At 34.6% G+C, this 26,623-nt stretch overlaps 2 protein-coding genes across 2 annotated transcripts; both read left to right on the top strand.

Annotated features, from left to right (window-relative positions):
• The first annotated feature begins 7,062 nt into the window (after nucleotides 1-7,062).
• On the top strand, nucleotides 7,063-7,617 carry LOC112018060 (protein FAR1-RELATED SEQUENCE 5-like). Its single transcript, XM_024050569.1, has one exon. The coding sequence runs from the start codon at nucleotides 7,063-7,065 to the stop codon at nucleotides 7,615-7,617; it is 555 nt and encodes a 184-aa protein (XP_023906337.1).
• An 84-nt stretch (nucleotides 7,618-7,701) lies between these two features.
• On the top strand, nucleotides 7,702-8,538 carry LOC112018059 (protein FAR1-RELATED SEQUENCE 5-like). Its single transcript, XM_024050568.1, has one exon. It carries the CDS (start codon nucleotides 7,702-7,704, stop codon nucleotides 8,536-8,538), a length of 837 nt encoding a protein of 278 aa, XP_023906336.1.
• The last annotated feature ends 18,085 nt before the right edge of the window (nucleotides 8,539-26,623 follow it).

The following is a 26,623-nucleotide window of genomic DNA, read 5'->3' on the forward strand; positions in this document are numbered from 1 at the left end:
TCTAGTAATAGTGGTAATAATCCTCTAATTTTTTGCTAGACTAGTTTATATGTTGGTTAGGAGAATCAAGTCAATATTATGGGTTGGCTAGTAAAGGTGGGTGGTGGCATTTTAGTTAGTAATGAACCATACATAGTCATCGTATGTTACATAAATGACTTATAAATTTGAATTGCTTTTAATTATATGACCACCGTATACCCTTGGTGTGATGGTCACTCCACAAGTATAAGTACTTGTGGGGTGTGAAGGGCAAGGACTCGGGTTCAAGTCTCTAGGAGGGAGCTTCACACACATATACACTTAAATTAGGCTAGAGTAGAAATTTTATCTTGTATAAAAAAAAATAAAAAAATAATAATTATTATATAATTAGGTGTTTTATGGTTTATTTATATTAAACTCATCATTTTCTATACTAAATTAACTCATTTGGCACAAAAATTTAAAAAAAAAAAACTCAAATTAGATAAGACACATGACGCAAGATTAAACTTTAATTGAAATCCAACTTTTACACTGAATTAATTCGTTTGACTCAAAATTTTAAAACTTAGATTAGATGAGACACTAGGTACAAAATTAGACTTTAATTGAATTTCAACTTAAATTCTAATTGGATTTTCTCTCAGTTTTACCTATTAATATATATATATATATAGATAACTAGTGTATAACTCATGCATATGCACAGTACAATTAAAAAAAATTACAGTTACACACATATATGTATTTAGATTATACTCTCTCTCTCTCTCTCTCTCTCTCTTTTATTTTTATTTTTTAATTTCTTTTGAATATACACGAGTTTACTCTTTCTTTTTTTGTGTATTGAGTCTTTTATGATTTATTTATATTAGACCCTTCATTTTTTGCACCTCATTAACTCATTAAGAACAAAAATTAAAAAATCTTAAATAGGACATGTGGCGCAAAATTAGACAACAATTAAAATCTAATTTAAAACCTAATTGAATTTTCTCTTAGCTTTACCTCTATATATATATATATATATTTGCAATAAAATAGTGTATGATAAAAAAATATTTGTACATTTCAACTAACGTGAATGTCACAAGGCTCATTCACTTTCAAAGAGCATCAAATAATTGTTAGTCACGTTGGGGACTTTCACTGTTGAGCAACTAGCCAGAACTAGTCTAATGTGCAATGCATTTTGAAACGTTTTATAAGAAATTATATGATATCTCACATATAACACTTATTATGTGTCATAATATATATGAAATCAGTTTCAATTATATTACTTGTTATTAAAAAGAACGAGTAATCAAGAGTATATGAACCAATTACTTAATTGAAAAATATTTAATTATTTTCATTCATTTAAATGTATAACTATCTTTTAGGTTCTTGAGGGTAATTTTTCTCAAAAAAAAAAAAAAAGATTGAGTGTAATTAAATTAGATATTATATCTTTGTTGTAATTTGTTACAATTGCTATCAAAGCAAATCATTGAGCAATAATGTCATTTTCCAAATCAATTGTTTCTTATATACTTTAAAAAATAATAATCACAAGAATCCATTTTACATAAATAATTATTGGATGGCCTATAAATATCTGGAACATGAAAATAAATAGGTTTACCCTATAATCTCTATATAATTACATGAAAAATTTAGAATACTATAGTATACATAATTATTATATGTCATTAAAATAATTTAGGAAATATAAATATATTGCTTTAGTGAATTCAACCGTAATTAGTTATTTTTATTTATTTAAGCATACCATTTTTTTATTGAATGTGTTATTTGAATTTAATAATTATTATTATTATTAAAATTTTATTAAAATAATCATATAAATAATATATAATTTAGGGGAGAGAGAGAGAGAGAAGAAGAAGAAAAAGAAGTAAAGAGAATAAAGAAAAATCCATTACATTTTGGCAAGGAACCATTGAAATTATTGCCTCCTAAATTGAGGACCTCCAAGCTTCTTAGACTAGCAAAATTTGCAGCAATATGAATATAACATATTTAGAAGAAACAGAGCATATTTAGAAGAAACAGAGCATCAATATATATAATTATATATTGAAAAGCAAGGTAGCAGTCAACTTCTTCCCAAATCCTTGTGTTTATTTTTGGAAGACCAAACAACTTTGAGTGACGTTTTAGTAGTCCCACGCTCGCATCAACCACTCTTTTCTTTTATATATATATATATATATTTCCAAATTTATTCTTTTATTTTCTTTGCACTTACAAGCTAGATTAGATCTTAATAAACATTATCTGGACAAGATTTTATTTGTTTATTAATTCTTTATTTTGAGTGTAGGAACTAAAAGAACCTTGCATTACCTTGGTCATTAAGTAGTGTAATTTGAACATGACCATTATATAGACATGTACCCAAAGCTAATTCAACCATAATTTAGAAGAGAGAGAGGAGAAGAAGAAGAAGTAAAGAGAATAATAATAAGATATTTAGTTGCCCACAATTAAACCAACATATATGTTGTGTTCTGTGTTTCGATATATATGAAATAAATATAATAAAGTACTCTTATATTTGTATCTTTATCTTTATTTTTATGATGATTAGTGACTAATTTGAATTATCTATGTTTTATTAGTAACTGAGAATTTACATGCTAATGGACTTTATTTAAGGCATAAGGATAGACTCTAACTCAAGTGGGCTGAACCCAACTCAAACTCAAAGACCTACTACAAGATGTAGAGAATTTTAACCGATTAAGAAAAGAAACCAATTGGAGAAAAAAAAAAGTCAAAATCCAAAATTAGAATTTTTCTGCATAGGTCTCAGTATTTTGAGTATTACTCTCAGTTCAGATATTGGATTGCAATGATTCAAGTTGGATAGGAAATTTAACTCAAAGGGCTACACCTTTGCAACATGGGCCTGAAAATTTGACAAATTTCCCAATCCGAATTTCCTTTTTTTTTGGGGGGTTGGGGGGTGTGGTGGGGAGGGGTTTACTCCTTGTGCAACTTGTATTAGTAGTGTGTTCTCTTATATGAAGGCTTTATGTCAGTTTGTGGGTAAGAAGAAAAAAGAAGAGAAGGATAGAGAGGCAGGGGAGCCGCAATGGTGGCTGCCTCTGTGGCTTTCTTCCATGCATAGTGACTATTTCTTTCTCTATTTATTATACTTGTTGAGTTTAATGTTTAGTATTTATTTATTTATTTCAATTACCATGAGTAGCTAAATTTTCAATTAAGGTTGAGGATTAAACTTTCTTGAGGATTATTGGTATTTATTTTGAGATTTGATTTTTCCCATAATGATTGTTCTTTAATGATCAAACTATTCTTACTTCATATTAATTGACTAAGATAGGATTCTCAATATGAGTTTTTTTTTTTTTTTTTTTTGAGGAAAATTCTCAATATGAGTTCAATCATTTTTTTCTCATGATTTAGGATTTATCTTAATTGATTGAATGCTTGGTTTATTATTTCTTTTCTTTTAAAATTGGATATCTCTTGTGATTTGTTTGTCAATAGATACAATTGATGATTTAATTTTATATTTAAGAAGCGAAGACGAGCATGCTTTAGATTTTAAAATAGACATTTCAATGAGAATATGTTCCACGAAAACAAGATCGATTTCTAGATTATCATGTAGTGGTTTGGGAGACCAAACAACTTAGAGTAACGTTTTAGTAGTCCCACTCTCCCATCAACAACTCTTTTCTTAGATATATATATATATATATATAAAATAATGTATTCAAAGTGTGGATTTTTCAAAAAAAAAAAAACCACATCAAATACAAAATTATTAAGTAGTGTAATTTGAACATGACCATTATATAGACATGCACCCAAAGCTAATTCAACCATAGAATTTAGGAGGGAGAGAGGAGAAGAAGAAGAAGAAGTAAAGAGAATAAAGAAAAATCCATTACATTTTGGCAAGGAACTATTGAAATAATTGTCAGCTAAATTGAGGACCTCCAAGCTTCTTAGACTAGCAAAATATGCAGCAATATGAATATAACGAATTTAGAAGAGACAGGGCATTATTTATTTATTGCAACGTTAAATAATATATATATCGAAAAGCAGGGCAGCAGTCAACTTCTTCCCAAATAACAAAGTCCTTATGTGTTTATTTTTGGAAGACCAAACAACTTTTGAGTAACGTTTTAGTAGTCCCACTCTCCATCAACCACTCTTTTCATATATATTATTTGTTTATTAATTCTTTATTTTGGGTGTAAGAACCAAAAGAACCTTGCATTACCTTGGTCATAAAGGGGGCCCTCCATTTCATTAGAATCCAATTTCAATGATGTAAGCGCCGATAGTGTGCCCAAAGATCTTAAAATCTCTCTTTTGAAAATATTGCCACCTAGGTCTAGGTGTTTCAGCTTCGACAAACATTTGAAATCTGAGAGTACACAATGAAAATAATAACTAATTATTGTATGCAATTAAATTAATTACACTTTTGTACAGTAATAAGCAGAGCAAAACACCATTTTTACTAAAATTAAGGTAATTACTAAAGTGGTCCCTTCGGGGACATCCGATAAAAAAGGTAATTACTAAAGTGATGTTATGCAATTTGGAAAAGAAAATTTGGAAGCAACGTGCTCTACCCAAACAATGTGTTTCCACGATGGAGATGCATATTGATCATAAAGCTATCAAAATATGATCACTACTTTATTATAAACTAGTAACTCTGATTAAATCAAAATATGATCTTCTCTATCTCTCTACCTTGAACCATTAGGGAGCCATTGAGTTTATTGTAGCTTAAATCCAACATCTCCAAGTCTTCAAAAACCGAAAGTTCTACCAAAAAAAAAAAAAAAAGTGAAAAGTAGGAATCGTTTATATACTTTGTAGATGTTATGATGTATAGGCATACCTTTAGCAGGAAAGGATCCTTCCAAACCATTATCAGAAAGACTCAAAGTTTTGAGTGATTTAAGGAATCTTAATGATTGGATAATACTCCTATTGAACACGTTAGAACCAAGATCTAACCTCTCTAGCTTCCTCAACCTCAACAAATTTATTGAACCTATAATGAAATGGTAAGAAAAAGAGTAATTATATTTTTTATTCACAATAACAACAATATCAAACACCAATAAGTAGTTTTATTGATATAGTCAATGGTTATAAAAAAAAAAAAAAAGATATAGTCAATTGAAGAGAATTCAAAGGCCAATTTTTAGTATATTACGGATTTGTTTATTTTGCTGAAATTGAAAATTTTTTAGCTGAAAATATTGTAGATAGAGGTAAATGTTAGTTGAAATACTATAGTGGGATCCATAAATAACACAAAAAATAAGCTGAATAGTAAAATAAGTTGGCAAAAAATAAGCTAGCCAAATAGACACTACATATGCTTTTTCTATTTTATTTGATATATAAATTAAATGGGAAAAAAATCGCTGAAGAAATGTGAAATTAACTTGTTAGCAAAATTCAACTGTTTTATTGAGAAAATGATAAAACTACTTAATATTATGACCTATATGCACGTATATGATGCATGGGTTAATTAATTAAAAATTGTTAAATAATAAGAAAAAACTCAAATATCATTAAAGATTCAAAATTATTTAAGACTAAACACTAAACAAATATAATTCATGTGATAAAAGTAAAACTTGTAGAGTAATGCTATAGACACAAACTATTCTACAAACATTTTACAAACAGCTGATGTGCATCCTCCACCTCAGCTTTTTAAAAACTAAAATAGCAAGTCAGAAATTAACAAAGTAAATTAAAAAAAAAAAAAAAAAACCAAATAACGTTTGCAACAAAACCCTCTCCCTCTTTGTGCCTCCCTCTCTGCCTTAGCAGTACCGTATGGCATCTCCATCTCAGACCAAGCCCTCTCTACGCCTCCCTCTTTGCCTCATCGGTGCTAACAAACTCCTAAACACAAAACGTGACGGCAAAAAAACCTGGCCTCAAATCCTCTGCCTCACGCCCTCTCTCCTTGCCATAAAATTCTCACTCTCCAACCAACGCTGCCGCCAACTCGCTGGAATCATTGCAGAACCCGCCGGAACAATGGCTGAGAACGGTGTTGCAATCCCATCTGATGAGAATGATGCTCCCACTTCGGTATCTGATGCTTCTAATTCTTCTACTTTTGGTAATTCCTCAACCTTTAGATAACAAAGACATGCAACGAATAAGTTTGTTGTTTTCTGTAATGTGATTCAAGCTCTAGATTAATAGGAAATTGCTGTTTTTTCCTGATTCAACCAAAGACAAAACTTTATGGGATTATTTTATGCTTGAATACGGTGTTGCAATCCCATATGATAGAACTTTATATGACAGAATCTTTAAAGTTTATATGACAGAATTTTTAAATTTTATGGCATTATTTTAAGCTTGATTAAGGTGTTGCAATCCCATATGACATAATTTTATATGACAAAATTTTTAAAGTTCTGCCCATAGAACTTATCTAAAGTTGTCATTGAAAGTGAGATTGGGTCATCAACAAATTGGAAGAGTTGAAAGTGAATAAAGTGGATTCTGGTTGGTTTAAAGTGACCAAGTTTTATATTATCAAAAAAGATATTGGGATTAATCTTGCCTATATCAGTACCAAGATTTAAGAGAACAGACAAAATTAGGTACAGTATCTTCGTTAGGTTCTCTTCTTAAAATTTTGCTATGTGCCTTTTTTCTCGTGAAATGGAAATGTATTTTTAATTAAGTAGTCGTATGACTAAATTTTAAGAGAGGAACTTACGAAACAACACCTAAAATTTTGCTATGTGACTTTTTTCTCGTGAGATAAAAGTATATTTTTAGTTAATAAGTAGTTGTATGACTAAATTTTTAGTTAATAAGTGTATTTAAATTTTATGGCATTATTTTAAAATTTATTGGATTATTTTATGCTCGGCTTTGGAATGGTTTAAACTTTTGTATTTTTTACTAAAAAATTGAATAGTATTTCTAATAGAAACAATCATGTAATTGTCAGACAATGAAGACTACATGTCTTCAGATGAAGAAATTGTCATTGATGAGCAAGAAAATGAGCAAAAGTTATAGATTGAAATGATTGAAGAAAAGAAGCATGAGATCAACAAGATTTTAGATGAAAATGAAATTGTTTTAGAACCAAAGGTTGGGATGATGTTTAATTCAGAGGAAGAAGTTAGAGCATATTATATGCAATATGCTAAACAAGCAAGTTTTGGTGTGTCGAAGAGAACCTCTAAACTTGGACATGATGGGAATTTAAAATATTTCACTATTTCATGTGTTAATCAAGGTAAGGCAAAAAGTAAGGCAACTAATGCTCTTAAACAGAGACCAAAAAAAAATCTCGGGTGCAAGGCCAAGATTAATGCTACTTGTTGTCCTGGTGGAAAGTTTACATTGACTACTATTGTGCTTGACCATGTCCATACTTTGAGTCCTAGAAAAGCTAGATATTTTAGATGTCATAAACAGATGGACTCTTATGTGAAAAGAAGGCTTGAGTTAAATGATAAAGCTGGAATTCGTATCAGTAAAAACTATAAATCTATTGTTATTGAAGCAGGAGGATTTGAGAAGCTTCCATTTGGAGAGAAAGACTGTAGAAATCATGTTGACAAAGCAAGGTGACTTCGACTTGGGGTGGGAGGTGCTAGAGCACTTCGTGACTATTTTGTTAGAATGCAAGAGAAGGATGACTAGTTTTATTATGTAATGGATGTGGATGATAGGTCTCGATTGAGGAATGTGTTTTGGGCGGACGCAAGAAGTAGAGCCACATGTGAATATTTTGGAGATGTTATAACATTTGACATAACATACTTAACAAATCCATATAAAATGCCATTTACTCCATTTGTAAGAGTGAATCATCATGGTCAATCAATACTTCTTGGGTGTGGTCTAATATCAAACAAGAATGTTGATACTTTTGTTTGGTTGTTTGAATCATGGATGAAGTGTATGTCAGGCCGAGCTCCAAAAGCAATTATAACTGATCAAGACCAAGCTATGAAGAGAGCAATTGAAATAGTATTCCCTGAAACTAAACATAGGTTTTGTTTATGGCATATAATGAAGAAAATTCCCAAGAAATTTAAAGGATATTCTCAATATGAGGCGATTAAGAGGGATATAGACCGCTGTGTAGATGACTCCTTGAGTCGTGATGAATTTGAAGATAGTTGGCAAAGATTACTTGAGGTGAATAATCTTCAAGATAATGAATGGTTGCAATGGTTGTATTTTGAGCGACATCATTGGATACCAACATATGTGAAAAATACATTTTGGGTAGGAATGTCTACTACACAACGTAGTGAAAGTATGAATGCCTTTTTTGATGGTTATGTGGGGCCGAAGACTACATTGAAGCAATTTGTTGATCAATATGATGAGGCCTCGAAGAGTAAGGTTGAAAAGGAGAATACAGAAGATTTTATTTCTCTAACTTCAAGAGTTCCATGCATAACTCATTATGCTATTGAGAAGCAATTTCAGGACAGTTATACCAATTCAAAGTTCAAGGAGGTTCAAGATGAGATTTCGTAGGCCAAGAAATAATGGCGTAACCTCTGCGAAGCATATACGATAGCCAGACATTCCCTTTCTACCCTAGGGTAACGAGTTTCCGCATCTTTTAAGGTATGGCTGATGTAGTACACTGGTTGCTTAATGCCACCTCCATCCTCTTGGGCGATGAATGCACCAATGGCATACGAGTTAGTGGCTAGGTAGAGTAGCAATGGTCTTTTGTTGAGTGGAGCTTGCACAGTAGGTAGGTTTATCATGATCTACTGTAGCTTCTTGAAGGTCGTCTGCTGTGCTTCCCCCCATTCAAAGCTTTGCCCTTTCCTGAGCAGTTTAGTGAAAGCATAAGTGATTAATGCCAATCCAGGGATGAATCTTTAGATATATGAGACCTTCCATAAGAAGCTCTTTAACTCTTTTATTGTGACTAGAGGCCTCGTAGTTGCTATGGCCGTGGCTTTAGCCGGGTCCACATCTATTCCCCTGCTTTGGACCAGGAAGCCTAAGAATTTCCTAGAGGACACCCCAAATGAGCACTTGAGAGGGTTCATTCTTAGTTTGAAGGCTCTACACCTTTCAAATACCTTTTTCAACATATGAAAGTGCTCTTCTCTCCTCCTTGATTTAACCACTATGTCATCCACATAGTCCTCTAGTTCCTGATGCATCATGTCATGAAATATAGCTGTCATTGCTCATTGATAAGTTGCACCTGCGTTTTTCAACCCGAAAGGCATCACAGTGCAGTAGAAGTTGCCTATGGGCATTTTGAAAGCAGTTTTCTCCGCATCCCTTGGTGCCATTCTGATCTGATTGTACCCACTGAACCCATTCATGAATGAAAACATGACGCTTCTTGCCGCAGAATCTATTAGTAAATCCATGTTTGGTAATGGGAACTCATCCTTTGGATAGGCTCTGTTGAGATTTCTAAAATCTATACAACATTTTATCTGTCCATTCTTCTTCTTTACTGGCATTATGTTGGATAGCCAAGCGCAGGTGTTAAATAGGCTTGATGAATCCTGCGGCCAGCAATTTCTGTACCTCCTTGACTATTTGCCCTTCTATCTCGATGTGGAATATCCTAACAGGCTGGGCCACTGGCCTGGCCTCTGGGTCCACTGGCTTGGCCTCTGGGTCCACATTCAACGTATGTGCCAAAGGCCTAGGGTCCAATCCTGGCATTTCACTGTAATCCCATGCGAAGACATCTTTAAATTCTTTCAACAGTAGTATCAGCTTTGATTTTTCCTTTTTTTTCAGACTTGCTCTAATTGAGATAGGCCCTTGGTTCTTGTAAGCCAAACCCCAAGTCAACTTCCTCCAACTCTTCTTTTGCCACAACCTATGCATCTTTTTCTGTCACAACTTCTTCATCTTTTTCTCCTTCCTTCAAACTTTCTTGAGCCACGCAACACGCTAAACTCCCGCACTGCCATTCTTGGGTGGGGCTCGCTCGTATCTCACTCGTGGGCCCCGCATGCCTTCATAATTTGTACACGATCCTGCCATCAGGGCCTCGGATCTTGACACAATGTGGTGTGTCCTCTGATTCTGCGGTGGGCGCTTCCTTCCTTTTCTTCTTTCGTGATAGCAACTCCCTTAGATTGGGTTTTGGGTCATCTTGGATGTCTTCCCACTTAGGTACGAAAGTACCCCGTGGCTTTGATACTGAGCATTTCCCAGATGGAGCCCATTGGTCGTAGAACATAGTTTCTACTAAATGAGCCTCTGCTTGCTCGAACGGTGAGGGATTTGCTACTATGCGTATCATCCTGTCATTCAATCTTCCCTTCACTTATTGGTAGTAGGTGGATGGTACTAGTCGATGCTTGTGTAACCATGGTCTCCGCAAAAGCACATGATAGGAGACCTCTGTTTTCACCACATGAAACCGAGCTAAAGAAGTTATGTGGCCCACTTTTAACCACAACTGGATATGACCTACGGTGTATTCGCCCCTTCCGCCAAACCTTGTTACTTCCATTAGACATCATTGAATCTTTCTTTCTAAAATTCCTGCCGCTTGTAAAGTGCTCAATGGAATGAGGTTTATGGAAGCACCTGTATCTACCAAGGCCCTTTTGATAGGGATTTGATTTATGGATGCTGCCAAATAGAGGGGCCTCTTGTGATCTGGGTATCCCACTTCCATAGTCTCATTGCTAAAAGTGATCTTGGTCGAATCCTATAAGAGGGCTTTGTCATCTGGGATTTCTGATGATAAACATTCTACTCCTACCCCGGAGGTGATGCTCACCAAAGCCTCTATGGCTATCTTTCTTTCCTTTGCTATGATCCCTAACTGATCAAACAAATTTTTGAATTTAAAACTCTACTGTAAAGTGGTAATGGTTGTGGCAAGCAGGGCCGGATTCTCTTCTTCGTCCTCCCCTGAATCTGCATAAATTACAACTGTCGCTACACCCTTTCCTTTGTGGTTTGGGAGTAGGTTTCTTTGGACTTCTTGCTGGGATAGTTCTAGAGTCACTTCTTTGATCTTGCGGTGCACCAATCTGCGGAGCGCCCAACATTCTGCGATAGGATGTTACACATAGTTGTGCAAACGGCACAAGCATAGGTCCCTTCGCTTCTCTTCTGTCGGCTCTCTAGAAACTTGGTTAGGCTTAAAAACTTTGTCTGCTATCCACTTGTCTAGCAGCACATCTAACTCTTTTGGAGTGCTTGGTATTGGTGGGGGAGTATCGTAGTCTCTCCCATTGGTCTTCCTTCTCCGCTCACTAATAGATACTGCCATAGCCTGTGAAGCGTTTCTTTTTTCCGAGCTTGGTTTTACCGACTAGGCAGTCTTCCTGGCTTTTTGCAACAACTATACAAACTAGGAAATTTCCAAGTTTTCCAAGACCGCCCTGTACTCCCTGATCATGTTCGTCATACACGTTTCCACTAATGTCTTTTCTTCACAATAATCATAGTAGTCGAGCGCTATGTCTCTGAACCTTTTGATATACTCCATTAAATCATCACCACTTCTTTGCTTGGTTACTTGCAGGGTTGCAAGCGTTACTGTTTCTTCTCCATGGAAGTATTTGGTGCAAAATATGTCCACCATGTTATCCCAAGTTGGGATGGACCCTAACTTTAAGCCGATGTACCAGGTGTTTGCCCGGTCACATAGTGATTTAGAAAACTCTCAAAAACACAAGTCTTCATCTGCGGCGTAAGGGCCAAAAGTATCGATGAACTTGCCCACATGCTCAATGGCACTTCCCTTCCTGCCATCGTACTGTGCAAAGGTCCGTGGCTAATATCTCTAGGGGTACGGTTTGCTGAGTACCCTTAATGGGTAAGGAGGCCTTTGTGCATAGAATCTCTCCTTAGGTGCTCTGCCCCTCTCTTGCTCCAAGAAGGCCGCTACTTCAACCATGGTGATGAAACGTTGTTCCGCATTCTATGGGACATCTCCTGCTGGTGTCTCCTCTTTGTCTGCCGCATGCTCTAGGTCATGTTGGCTTCCTTTCTTCTTCATTTTGTCTGTTTTCAGCTGAAGGATTTCTTCCCTCATTTGCTATTGTAAGTGTTACTGGGACTGCAACACTTCAAAGAAGATGTTGGCATTGTCAGTAGGGATTCTTGGCTGTGGTTGGGGTTTAGCCCCCATTCTGTTGACACCTTCCGTCTGGTTAGGCTGCTGTTGGTGAGGTGTTATTGGCTTGAACTCTGCTTGTGATGGCATGGCACTCATATTTTGCATTGTCCTGGACTTTGGAGGCATTTATTTGCAAGGACTTCTATCCTTATTACTTTTCAATTCCCCAGTGAAGTCGCCAATTTAATGTAGCGGGCCTTTTTGTTATATTGAGGCTGGGCTGCCTCCTGCAGTACTAGGCCCAAGTATTCTGAGTAAGGAAGTTGAGACTGGTCCGACTGCAACTGCTTGTGCGCAAACTATGCCTCATCTGCCAAGAGCACGCTTTCGGCAGGCAGAGCTATTTTAGACGAGTCGTGGCAGACATAGTAATAATAGTAATAGCAAAAGAGAGTACTTCGGCTATTTAATCAAAAATGACCAAATAATCCCTATTCAAGAAAGATAATCACAATAATAACAATCACTCTTACAAAGAAAGTAAAGGGAATAAGTGGTAATATATGGGTTAATCAGGAAAGAAAGAAATCAAATTAAATCTGATCTGTAGGAGCAAGACCAAAGAGGGGAGAACGCTTCTTCTCAACGTGAATAACCTCCCAGGAAATCCTACCATAGAAATTAATCACTTTGAAGGAAACAGACTTGAATGGTTGATGCCCAAAAGAATCCTTTTGCTTGTGGCAGAGAGTAGGACTTTGAGAGGGAGAGAGTGAATCAACTTATTGGTGCATGCCTACTGATCTAACTCTCTGTTTTTTCTTTTTCTTAATTTTCCTCTTATCTTACCTTTTTCCTTAATACTTGTTTTCTATTTCCTATTTTTCTTTAGGGGTTCCTATTATCATGCCTGCTGTGTCGTGTCCACAGTACACAGCAAGGGCCTCCTTTTATAGTGTCTGCCGTGACTGGGTTTTACTATTTTAGCTCTTAACCACTTTTGTCTAGTCTGGGTGTACTTGCCGACCACCATTAGGCTGTCTGTATGCCATTCTCCATTACCAAACAAAGATGGCTTTTTTGTTTGTTTGTCTACCGTGGCACCCTTTCCTACTACGGTATAGGTGCTCTCTCTCCCTATTCCTCATGTTATGCACCCAGTGGTTCCAACTCAGCCTTACTTCTTTTGGGTGGTATGCCATCCCAGTAAGACACTTCTCCCAAAAGAGCCTGAGCAAGAACCTCAGAATAGGTTTTTCTCATCTCCCCACCACCAAACCATGCCCTCTTACCTCTGACCCATGACCTCACTACTGTGTCCTGTATTGGCTGGGTACAGGCTGGTGATGTCTGGGCCTTATGCGTACCTCCCTCCCATGTATGTCCAAAATCTGCCTGCTGCTCATTTATTCTCCGTGGACTGAAAGCTTGCCTGCACAGTTTGCCGTTCGTCCTTGACTCCTTATGTGAGCCATTTTTTGATTTCCTGCTCCCTTTAGGGGCTGGGCTTTATTTGATATTGGGCCTTGCCCTCTTTCAGCCTATCCCTTGATTGCTATCACTTCCTGCCATATCATTCTGTCATTCCTACCGTGATATTATTTGACCCAAGCTTGTTGAGCCTCTTTGGGTCTGCTGCTTATTCTTTCTCCAGTGGCTCAGTATGGCCATTGGTTTTTTATTGCATTACTCGCGGGCTCCTGTGTCCCATTTACTTTCTCTTGGGCATCCTCGGCCTATTTTGCTTTTCTTGGCCATTTTCCTAACTCTGCATTCTCATGGGCTTTTACTAATTTCATTGGGTTTCTCCGGCCCAATTACCTTATTCTCATCCTTAGGGCTCATGGGCTCATCATCAACCTCTTACTTTCTTTGCTTGCATTACTTCGAGTCTGCTATGCCCCATTCTCACTTTTTTATATCATATACTGCCCATGAGTTTGCTACTTCTCTCTTTCTGGGCTTCTTTAAGCCCATTTGCTTCCAAAGGCCCATTTGTTTATCTCATGGGCTTATGATCCATTATTCCTGCTGCTTGGGCTTAATGGTCTTGCTATCTAATTACCAACCATTTTCTGCCCGTGTTGCTGGGCTTCTTCTTTCATTTCCAAAATGACCATCAACAAGGTTTTGGCCTAGTGACAAAGTACCATCATATATATATATATATATATATTATTTTAATTGAAAAAATCTTGTGCATTATAATAAAAGTCGTTGGTCCTATTTTTAGAAAACAGTGAAGTCTATTTGAAATATGGACGTCTACAAGACTCTTAGTAACAATAAACTATATACTTTCATATAATAAAAATAATATCAATATTAAACTCATTTTAAAAGTGATATTATTTCAATCAAAACTTATTGTTGTAACAAGTTGTAAAAAACTCTGTCCCTATAATTCATTAAAAAATAAAAAAAAATAAAAACATAAGAATTGTTACTAATTAGAGATGTGTTAATGGAGAGAGAGAGAGAGAGGTACTATTTTATGTGAGAACGAAGAATTCTTGGGCCTGCTGAAATTGTTGGGCCAGTTCTAGTTTATACCAAATGTGGAATTTAATCTAGTCCATTTTTTTTTTAATGTAAAATATTGATGTCCATGGCCATTAAAAGGCGATTTGAATTTTAAGGGTTAATTCAAACGGTGTACATACTTAAAAACCAATTGGTATATATCTTGGCTTGATGGGAAAAATTGATCATAATGGAATGAACCGTTGTTAGATCAAATTATATCAATACGAAAAAAAGAAGTTTGTATTAATAATTAATAGACCCAGTTGTTGCACCAATCTTTGTCGAATCACTGACGTCTCCATCTATAGTCGAAACTCTTGTCTCATCCCTTTCTAAGTGTTCGTTTTTTGCTTTTGGTCCAGCACATGCCGTTTCTCCTTTTGGTCTATCCAGCTGGTCCGGTGTCCATAATGCATTTGCAACAATCTTGATCGGAGCTCCAAGAAGAAAGATGGCCATAGACGTCATCAATACAATAATGTCTTATTTGATCTTAAGAAGAGCTTGTCTCTTATGCTCTTTGTTTCTCTTTTTCTATCCACCCGTTGATGTGGTGGCAATCCATCCCCATTGTGGAGTGTACTGTGTATACCATTTGTTTCACAAGCCATTGTATCATTATTACCAATATGTTTTGTTGCGAAAACTTTCCAAGTCTTCCACCAAAACTGTCCCAAGTCTCCCACCAAAGACGTACACTGGGAGCGAGTTACTGACTAGAGTCTAAATCTTCTGTCTCACTTTTTCTGTTCCACTCTATACTCCAATAAAAACTTGCCACATATTCAATTGATAAATTAAATACTACCATTAATTAATAATTGTAGTATTAATAAGTCAATAATGATAGTATTTAATTAATCAGGTAAATATGTGGTAAGTTTTTATTGGTGGAGTACAAAGTGAAGCAAGAAAAGTGGGACAGAAAATTTGGACTCCACTGACTACGGTTCAAACTTAAAATAAGTATTACGCGTCTCATGATGATGTGCTTTCCAAGTCTCCCACACCATCTTAGATATGTTATAAATATATTAAAATAATTAACATAATAATTTCCTCAAATTACAATCCACTACCTAAGTTTAAAGAGATTTTTTAAAATTTCTCAAATTAAAACTATATACCAAAAATTTATAGAAAAAAAATTATCATTATTTATTTAAATAATAATAAAATATTATAGTTTTTGTATTACTAAAATCTTGGTCTTACACATTATTATTATTATTATTATTATTATTATTATTATTATTACATTGTTCAATTTTAATTATATTATTGAAGTATTTTTTTAATTTGCATATAAATTTTTGTTAATCTATGCATCACATAAACATAATTATTATTGTTTTTCTTATTATCTTCTCCTAGTTGTTGAAGAAGAATATGGGTTTAACATTATTCATCTAATATTATTATAGAAGACTAAAGTTTTATTGAGGTTTTGGCCTGGTGACAAAGTACCATCACACACGTGCACACGCACGCGCGTGCACACACACACACACACATATATATATATATATTCATCAAAAAATACTATGCATTATAATAAAAGTCCTCTTGGTCATATTTTTAAAAAACAGTGAAGTATATTTGAAATATGGATGTCTATAAGACTCTTAGTAACAATGAACTATATACTTTCATATAATAAAAATAATATCAATAATAAACTCATGTGAAGGTGATATTATTTCAATCAAAACTTATTATTGTAACAAGTTGTAAAAAACTTTACATCCCTATATATAATTTCATAGGCCAAGAATGTATTGACCCCTTTGGTAATATTAATCAATTAATTAACCAAGTGAATTAATTAGATTCAATTACATGCAATAAGCATGGTAGCACAAACAAATCACCAACTAAGTTAAATGCAACGGAAAATAAATTTGACAAGGTGATTTGTTTATGAATGGGGAAAACCACCGAGGCAAAACCCCACCGGGTGAATTTAAGGTCACCACTCCCAAGAATTCACTATTATCAAAACAAACGCTTACAAGTGAAAGGAATCCAACTACCTAATACCAACCTATAATTGAACCCTTAGCCCAATACCCAATTGGACTTGTGATGTAGTGACAATCTCTCATTTCAATTCATGAATTCCAATACGTGACTAACACACCAACTTGAGGCAAATGTTGGCTGCAAAGTTCTTCAGTTCATCCAACAATGAAGATCAGAAAGCTCCTTGGTTACAAAACCCTTGGCGCAAAGACGTAGTAGCTTCTACAAAGAATATGATGAACTAGGGCAAATTGTCTCTGGTCACAATATGGATGTAACAACAAGTGCAACAACCTTTGCATCGCCTACGACAGCCTTTAAAATAGTCCTTATATATGCCTAGAGTTGTAAGAACAGAAACCCTACACAAATACACATGGATATGCGTGAAATCAGATCTGAAAATTTTAATTTCATAATTTTTGACAGATACAGCTTCTATCGAGCTGCTGTCGAGCTTCATCATTAAACCTCGACATATATGGTTTTGTCAAGCTATCTGTCGAGGTTCAATGAACAGTACTTCTTCACTTGTTTCTTAGTTAGACTTGCATGGCTTCAATACTAAACTTGAACACTTGTTTCTTGAAGTACTAAATTCATCCTAGATCTATCCAATTACAACTAAAGTGCGTTTTGTCAAAGGATTAGCCAATTTACATAACATACGTTTCTAACAAATCTCAAATATGTCCTAACAATCTTTTCATTTGGCAATCTGTGACAAAACCACAACAAACAAATGAATCATGAGAGAATGCTTAAATCACTAAACTCACAATCATTTGTTAGAATACAAACAAATCTAACCCTAACATAAACTCTTGAAAAACTTTGCAAGAAGAGAGTTCATGGCATGATAGATTTTCACAACCTATCTTTCTGAAACACTTTAAACAAAACTCATCAAGTCATCTTAGTGTGAATCAGAAATAAAGGATTGCATACATAAAGAAACATGTGTATAAAGAGAGAAAAGAAACAACACATGGAAAGATAGGTGAAAAACAACATACATCATCATATATATATATATGAAAATAAATACAATATATGTCATAAATAAATCGTCACAAGACTAGTGTAAAAGAGGATAATGTAACTAAAAGGAAAGAAAATAAAAGTACATAAAATCCTCACTACATCCCTAAAAAATCTAACACTCCCCCTAATAAAAATGTCCCATGCTAACACTCCCCCTAAATATAAGACTACTCTCATCATCCCAAAACTACTTTCCCTTTTTGTCACGAATGACAAAGGATAAGTCACTGAAAAGTTGTCATCTCATCATCACTGGAAGAGCTAGTATCCTCATCCTCATCATCATCGTCATCACCATCATTGTCATCCTCATCTATCAAAGCCCCCAAAAAAGGAGATGGAGAAGTGGCGAAGCCACCAAGGCAAGCTTGTTGTCGTGCAATACGACCGACACGGGTGTTCACTTGACACAACTCATCACTGAGAGTGTCAAGGTGAGCATCCATGCGCTAAAGCTATGCCATGATAGTCTCGAGGGTCACACCACCATCCGAGGAAGAGGGAGCGGAGGTGGAAGGAACAACAGAGGCTAGAGGATCAGTTGTCTCCGTTCATGGCCACTTCGGTCAAAGCTGGGCCTTGCTCTGCTGAATAGAAGCTGCGCTGATGGCACCCATAACGGTGTAATAGGGAGAATCAGGAATAGGGATTGAAAAATGGCGAAGGATTCGCATGATAGCCGAAGGAAAAATAAGCTTATCACGGGTCACCTTATCCCTATAGACATCAATGAAAGAAATAATGAAATGAGAGGGGAAGTGAATGGTAAGATCCTCTAAGAGGGACAACAAAAATCGAGCACGAGACTCTGTGATAGAGTTATAGTGAGACAGTGGATGAAGAACAAATGTTATTACCATGTTAAGGAATTTCGAACCTTTTGTAAAGCCCGAGCATGGAGTGTTTTGACGCTTACCCCATATATAAGGTGTCTCACAGAAATGAGATAGAAGCTCGTTTTTGGACACAGTCCTCAGACACTGACAACTGGGGGAATCAAGGCGCGATACCCTCGGGAGATGTAGTATCTCGGATATAAGATCCAGAGTGACTACGATATGTGTACCTTTGAATGTCATGGCAAACCGAGGTACAGAGGTATTGATACCGTGTTTATTGGAGTAAAACTCCTGAATATACACTATGGGACACCTTAAGGGTATCTCAGAAAGAGATTCTCATCCCCAAGTGTGAATGACACCGGGTAGAGGAGTGTCGGAAAAGTCCAACAAAATGACATCGCGCTCTAGATGAACGCCACGTTTCTGAAAGTTCTCAAAGAAGTCCTATTGGGCCTTCGAATCATGAAACCGAACGTGAAAAGGGGGAACAGGAGGATCAGAGGAAGAAGACCTAGAACTAAAAGGGTTCTAAGCCGAAGTAGATTTGCGCTTAGGTGCCATGCATAGTCTATCTAAGAGAGAGAGAGAGAGAGAGAGAGAGAGAGAGAGAGAGAGAGAGAGAGAGAGAGAGAGAGAGAGAAGAAAAGGAAACAGAACACAATCACAATCCAGAAATAGGAATGAAAAAGTACGTATGCATGAACATGTGACGTGCCAAAAAAAGTTGCACCATGGGTTGAAATCCAATCCAAACCTACCAACACACGATTTTCAATAATCAAGCACACATCTAAATGCATGAAACATTATTATAATGCTGATGGATTGCAATGTATGATCATATATTAGCAAAACAATAACACACAACCCAACAATTTCACAAGAATCTCAAAAACCCCAAAAAATTTCAAAAACCCCAAAACCTAGGCCTAAAATGCATGAATGCATGAGAAATGAGGGTTAAAGAACACATACCAAAGGATTAAGGCTTGATCTTGGCCGAAAAAGAAGTGGGTGAGGAGATTTGAGTGAAAGAAATGTGTTTGGGTTGAGAGAGAAGTGAGAAAATGAATCTGATTTTGCGCTCCATATATAAATAGAAATCGCAGCTCGATGGATCGAAGTATCTATCGAGAATTATCTATCGAGCACTAATTCTTGATAGAAATGAACCTGTCAAGGTGCTGTCGAGGATTTGTCGATAGCAAAAGTACTTCAATAGATCGAGATTCTATCGAGAATCTATCGGCTGAACAAAAAGTTTCTCGATGGATCGAGAAGTTGTCAAGACACACTCTAGAAAGCTAATCTATCGAGAAAAGAAGACAAAGAGGTTTGATAAATGCTAATCTGTTGAGGATCTATCGAGAAGTTGTCAAACTTGAGGAAAAAGTGTTTTCAAAGAAAGGAAAAACACATAGAAATGAATACAACAAGCAAGCTAGTCAAACATAGATCTAATCAACATATTAAGCTATCAAAAACATCTCTAACCATATATGCAAAGTATTCATAGATCCAAAAACACACACACACTAAACAAGTCTAACCAATTTTATATTTCAAAAACAAGTTAAGACAATTTAGTGAACATACATTAACACATGTATTCCTTGTGATGACCAAATCACATTGTACCTGCATATGTATCAAAAGTAGCAAAGAATTTGTGTTGTGTGTGAAAACATAGCAAGAGTACATAAGTTTCTCATATTATGACGATTTGAGATATGAGAAAATCAAATACACTCACACACAATCATAACTACTTGATGGAAACTATCACATTCGACGTACATCCTATAACTCCCACATTTCCTAGAAACACGCTTGCAACCATATTTAAAAGCATTTTGATTCTTTTTTCTTTTATTTTTCTTTGCATATTTTTCTATTTGAGCATATCACGCATGGGCATATAAGAGAGAGAGAGAAGAAATACCCAATTATATAAGCTTAAACATCACAATTTTGCTATACCGAAGCATACAGATGTTATTCATGATTGGCGAGCTTTAGTGGTGGGATGGTTATTTATGCCATTCTTTTAGGATTTTTTAGTCATTCCCGTCAAAAAGAGTCATATGAGTATTAAGTATAAGAGATTACTTAATCGTACTCATCACAAACACGAGCCACAAAACTCACTTGCTTAGTTGTGCATTGAGATGCTCATCTAAGCTACAAAAGATACAAAGTTTAGAAAACTTTGTTTCAATGGCCATCTAAGGTACACAAGTACCAATGTACACAAAACACACATTGTTTTTTTATTTTTCTGATTTTTCATTTTTTTTTAATGAAAAACAAAAATAAAACAAAACTAAAAACAAACAAACAAAAACATGTTAAACAAAGCAAAGCATAAAACTAGACTAACTCAAAAATAAGAAAGCAAAACAAACCAGTAATGCATAACCATAAAGGGAGAGAGAGAAAAAGTGACTAAATCACTTTGAGCCTTTTTCCTTCCACACCTTGGAAGAACCTTTCCTTTGAGTGAACCTTTGATCCGGTGGAGAGGGGAAAGAATTGAAATCATTCAAGTTCAAAAGGAACATAAGGGCTTTAAGAAGATCTCCAAGAGAAGCAAATGCCCTAAAGCTCCATAGTGATGATAGAGATGCGGCTTCTTTGGTTGAGACTTTTTGTTGTTTACCTTCTTAGTCCCAGGGTTACTAAACTCTTTCTTTTCTACCTTAAGGGGTGGTCCTAGAATAGATTTTTCATTTTCTACGTTCTCACTAATTATTTCAGTTTTACATTCATTATTCTCAGAATTAACATTACAAGCAGGTGAGACAAACACAACTGTACTAGATGAGGCAATATTAGGAGAACAGAAATCATACCCCAAGCTGGTCCTATCAAAAGCAGATTTCTGAGAGCTTATCATCTCATTTAGCTTTACACTGAAAGTTTTCTCCAATTGAGCTCTAACCTGGAATAGTTCCGCTTCAAGCTTTTTTGTCATTTCAGCAAAGAAGTTATTCTCAAACCGCAAAGTTCCAATCGTTTGGTTTGCTTCATCAACCTTTGTAGAGAACTCCTCTCGATCTAGCTTAACATCACTCAGGTTCTTGATGGCCAGCCTATACAGTTTCTCATGCTTCTCAGAAACCTTGTACAACTTAGCATAGGTTGTATGGATGTCGTCTTGCTCATCCATTTCTCAAACTTAGACTCCACCAAGTCCTCTTCTTCATCTACCTCTTCTACGACCCCCTCAGTAAGATCCACTATGACAATGAAGGTATTCAATATTCCCTCGTCATCATTGTCATTAGACTCATCCTCAGGCTCAGTGTCACTCAAGGTAGCCGTAAGAGCCTTGCTTTTCCCAATTGTCTTGAGATATGTTGGACATTCTTGTTTCATTTGTCCAAAACCTTGACATCTAAAGCACTTTGTTCTGGAGGGAATAGTGTATTGACCGTCATTCTTAGCATCCTTCTTTCCTTTGTCTTGGCTTTTAAATTAAGACGAACTGGATTACTTATGGTCTTTATCAAATCCTTTCGCATTGGCATTCTTCATAAACTTTTTGAACTGCCTAATGATGTAGGATTTCATCTTAGAATCTTCATCATCAGATGGCTCATCAATTTCATTGCTTTTAGCCTTCAGTGCCATGCTTTTACTTTTGCTTGTTTTCCCGATCCTAGTCAAACCCAATTCATAGGTTTGCAAGTTGCCAACCAACTCCGTCAAAGGAATTTTGTCAATGTCCTTTGATTCTTTAATGACAGTGATCTTAGCATGAAATCTCTCAGGCAGAGATTTGAGAACCTTTCTTACAACCTTGGGTTCGGGAATAATTTCCCTAAGATTAAAGGCAGAGTTGACTATGTCCTTCAGCATGGCATAGAACTTGTCAAAGGACTCATCCTCCTCCATCTTAATCTCTTCAAAGCTCATAGTAAGCCTTTGAAGCTTTGAACCCTTGACAGCCTTAGTCCCTTCATAAGTTGTTTAGAGGATAGTCCATGCTTCCTTAGCAGTTTCAGTAGAGGATATCTTCTTGAACTCCTTATTGGTGACTGCACTGAATAGAGCATTCAATGCTCTATTGTTGAAGTTTTCCGCTTTGATCTTGGCATCATCCCAATCAGCCGGTGCTTCCTTTGGCTTAGTCCAGCCAATCTCCATAGTTTGCCACACCTTCTCATCTAAAGACTGCAAGAAAGCTCTCATACGTACTTTTCAGGATGCATAGTTAATGTCATCAAATAAATGAGGTATAATTAGAGATTGTCCTCTATCCATGACAAACAGTGGTCAATGGATCACACAGTAAAGATTAAACGTAATCAGAGTGTGTTTGCTATGATACCACTTGATAAGCCAAAAATGTATTGACCCTTTGGTAATATTAATCTATTAATTAACCAAGTGAATTAATTAGATTCAATTACATGCAATAAGCGTGGTAGAACAAACAAATCACCAACTAAGTTAAAGTTGAGAAAATAAATTTGACAAGGTGATTTGTTTAGAATGGGAAAACCATCAGGCAAAACCCCATCGGTGAATTTAAAGTCACCATCTGAGAATCCACTATTATCAAAACAAGCGTTACAAGTAAAAGGAATCCCAGTATCTAATACCAACCTAAATTGAACCCTTACCCCAATACCCAATTGGATTTGTGATGTAGTGACAATCTCTCATTTCAATTCACGGCTTCTAGTACGTACTAACCAATATGCCGGATCCAGTATGACTAACACACCAACTTGAGGAAGATGTTGCTGCAAAGTTCTTCAGTTCATCCAAAATGAAGATCAGAAGCTCCTTGTTACAAAACCCTTGCGCAAAGACATAGTAGCTTCTACAAAGAATATGATGAACTAGGGGAAATTTCTCAGTCACAATATGATGTAACAACAAGTGCAACAACCTTTGTATCACCTATGACAGCTCTTAAAATAATCCTTATATATATCCTAGGGTTGTGAAAAGAAACCTACACAAATACACATGAATATGCATGAAATCAGATCTGAAATTCTAATTTCGTAATTCTCGACAAATACACTTCTATCGAGCTGTGTCGAGCTTCATCATTAAACCTCGAAATATGTCTTTGAGTATTTGTCGAGTTTAATAACACACTTTTTCACTTGTTTCTTAGTCAGACTTGCATGCTTTAATACTAAACTTGAACACTTGTTTCTTGAAGTACTAAACTCATCTAGATTTACCCAATTACAAATAAAGTGCGTTTTGTCAAAGGATTAGCCATTTACATAACATATATGTTTCTAACAAATCTCAATATGTCCTAACATAATTCATTAAAAAAATAACATAAGAATTGCTTAAGAATAAGAGCCCTTCATTTTTCATTTCTTTTTTAATGATTTGGTTCAAGAAAAAAAAGTTAAATTGGCGGGAAAACAACTGATGAGGCCTTATTGCTATAATATCAAAGATTATGTACTAAATTGATGAACAGAAAAGTTAAGGGGGTCTATTTGCCCCAATATCAAAGTTTATGTACTATAAAATAAAATAAAATTCATGAATTATATATTTTTGTAAGAAAACTCAAAAGATATAATATCTATCATTTGTTTAATTGTAAAGTTTTTTTTTTTTTTTTTTAATTTTTTCTTACATGACGAATAAGTTGGTTTTAGATTTTTTTTTTCTTTTTTCAACTTCAAATTTCCACTTGTAAATAAAACAACTTTTATTAGTTACATAGATAAAAAATACAATTTATGTAAATTTCTTTTATTATGTAATTATCCCCCAAATTTTATTACTTATACAAAAATTTTATAAAGGATGATAAATTATTACGTAAAAATTTTGAAATCTTATCGATTTTTTTCATTTTACTTTTTAAATAAGAATAATGTTTTTTTATTAGCCTTTAAACAACATTAATATAATAGGATTGGTTTTGTTTCTACTTTTCAAATGAATTTAATATACATAAAAAACTAATAGTGTGTTGATTATAAGTATCATATAAAAAAGTATATCACCAAAAATACCAAAAAAAGAAGAAAAGAAATTTTGAAGAAGAAAAGAAAAGAATAAAAATCCAATTATATTTAGTTGAAGTTAGGAGTAAGGGAGTGGGGATGTGAAAGTCTTGAGAATAAAATTTTAATTTTCTCTTACTTACCATAAAAACGATTTTAAAAGTCTTCAAAATAATTTAAATATTTTGAAATGTTTTATTTTATTTTATTTTTTTAGAAGCAGATTTTGAAAAGTTGATTAGTGAACTGGTTCCTACACAAATGGGAAGGGTGATTAAGGAGTTAGTGATAACTTTTCTAAGAAAACATTTCATTGCAAGAAAACTTTTCTTGCCATCAAGCCGGAATTTCTTGGGATCAAGCTAGCAAGAGCTACAAGTTGTTTGAATTGGTTTGGGTCAAGGGTATATACAGAGAATAAATGATTAATTCACATAAGCTTGACCATTTCACAGTCAGAAACGACACCGTTCTACAGCTAGTGACGGAGTGACCATTACCCAAGTGTCAACAAAACAATGTTGTGCCAATTAATATGCATACGACACCGTTTCACAGAAGCCTATTAGAGCTTGCGGTCGACGCAACACCGTTTTATTATCAATCTTTTTTTTTTTTTTTTTGAGAAACTATTATCAATCTTATTAATAAAGCATAGTTATACGATACCTATTCACATATAGACGTAATCAACAAAACCAATAGACTTGGTCTTGTCAGGGATAATGTGTTGGAAGCAATGAGGTATTTTCATTTATTTTTATATTTTGAAAAAATATTTAATTCAAATTTTGATTAAATACACACCTTGAGTTAGTAAAGAGTCATTAAGTTTATTTCTTCTCAAAAATAAAATTTTTGAGAAAAGATAATGCTTCTATTGAAGGAGGAACAATTCCTGTGATGTCATTCACACTCATATCAAAAAGCTCCACCCTAAACAAAGCTGGCAAATCTTCAACCAAAAAAAAAAAGAAGAAGAAGACAAAAGTTGCCGCTGGCTACTATTCTTCTTCTTCTCTTCTCGGTTTCAGATTTTGACTTAAAAAAAACTACAAACCCATCAATCTGAGTTCCTTACCATGTCACTGGCTACTATTCTTCTTCTTCTTTTCTCTATTTCTTCATCTCCTTCTTCTCCCCCTTCTTTTTCTTTTACTATTTTAATTTTCTAGTTTCTAGTTCTACTGTCCTCTAGAGTCTAGTACTCTTTTAAGTTTCATCTTTTACCGAGCCACAAGTGAATAGCTGTGCTTAGCTTTAAAAATGACCAAAAAAAAAAAAAAGTAATGTTTATTTATAGTTAAAAAAAGTTTATATATATACTAAAAAAAAAGTATTATTATTAGGAAATGTGTTTTGTCTGTAATATTTTCACAATACTTTCACAATAAATTATAGGTTTTTTTTTTTTTGAGAAAGTACAACAAATTATAGGTTAAAAATTGTTTTTGATTTTAATTTGAACTTACTACTGAAATTATTAATAACCTGTCATTTCCGATTTTTTTTAAAGTATTGTGAAAATATTATGGACATAACATTTGTAAATTTTATTTAAGATCTATATATATATATATACACTCACACACACACACACACACATATATATATAAATTAATTAATTAAAATATTAATAACTTTTGTGCTTGCAATAAGTGCTTTTAACTCTCATATTTATTGTATTTTTACAATTATTCAAAATGTGAGATTTATTTATAGAAAATTTGTATTATTGTTTTTTTAATCTGACTTTATTCATTTTTTAGACAAATTAAATTAAATTTTTTATTTTATATAATAATAACACTTCTTTGAATTGATACTATTATGTTGTGTGTGTGTGTGTGTGTTTTGGGAATCCCAAAATATCATAAAATAGTATACTTAAATAGGTCGGTATCGAAATATTCCGTTCCAGTAGACAAACTAAAATGGGATTCAAAATGGAATTAATAACATTGATAATGAAAAATAATCCCTTTTTTTTTTTTTTTTTTTTTTTTTTTTTTTTTTTTGAGAAAGAAGACTATGAGTTTATTCAAATAACAAAGCTTTTGTCAAGCAAAACAAGATTGTGGGCATCACTGTGGATAGTCCTTATTAATTAATGTATACATGTT

Source organism: Quercus suber, unplaced genomic scaffold (genome assembly GCF_002906115.3).
Source record: "Quercus suber isolate HL8 unplaced genomic scaffold, Cork oak 2.0 scaffold_565, whole genome shotgun sequence".
NCBI lineage: Eukaryota > Viridiplantae > Streptophyta > Magnoliopsida > Fagales > Fagaceae > Quercus > Quercus suber.

What these genes read in the sequence shown, in the direction of transcription:
- LOC112018059 (XM_024050568.1), top strand. Translation starts at nt 7,702, where the DNA reads ATGGATGTGGATGATAGGTCTCGATTGAGGAATGTGTTTTGGGCGGAC.
- LOC112018060 (XM_024050569.1), top strand. Translation starts at nt 7,063, where the DNA reads ATGATTGAAGAAAAGAAGCATGAGATCAACAAGATTTTAGATGAAAAT.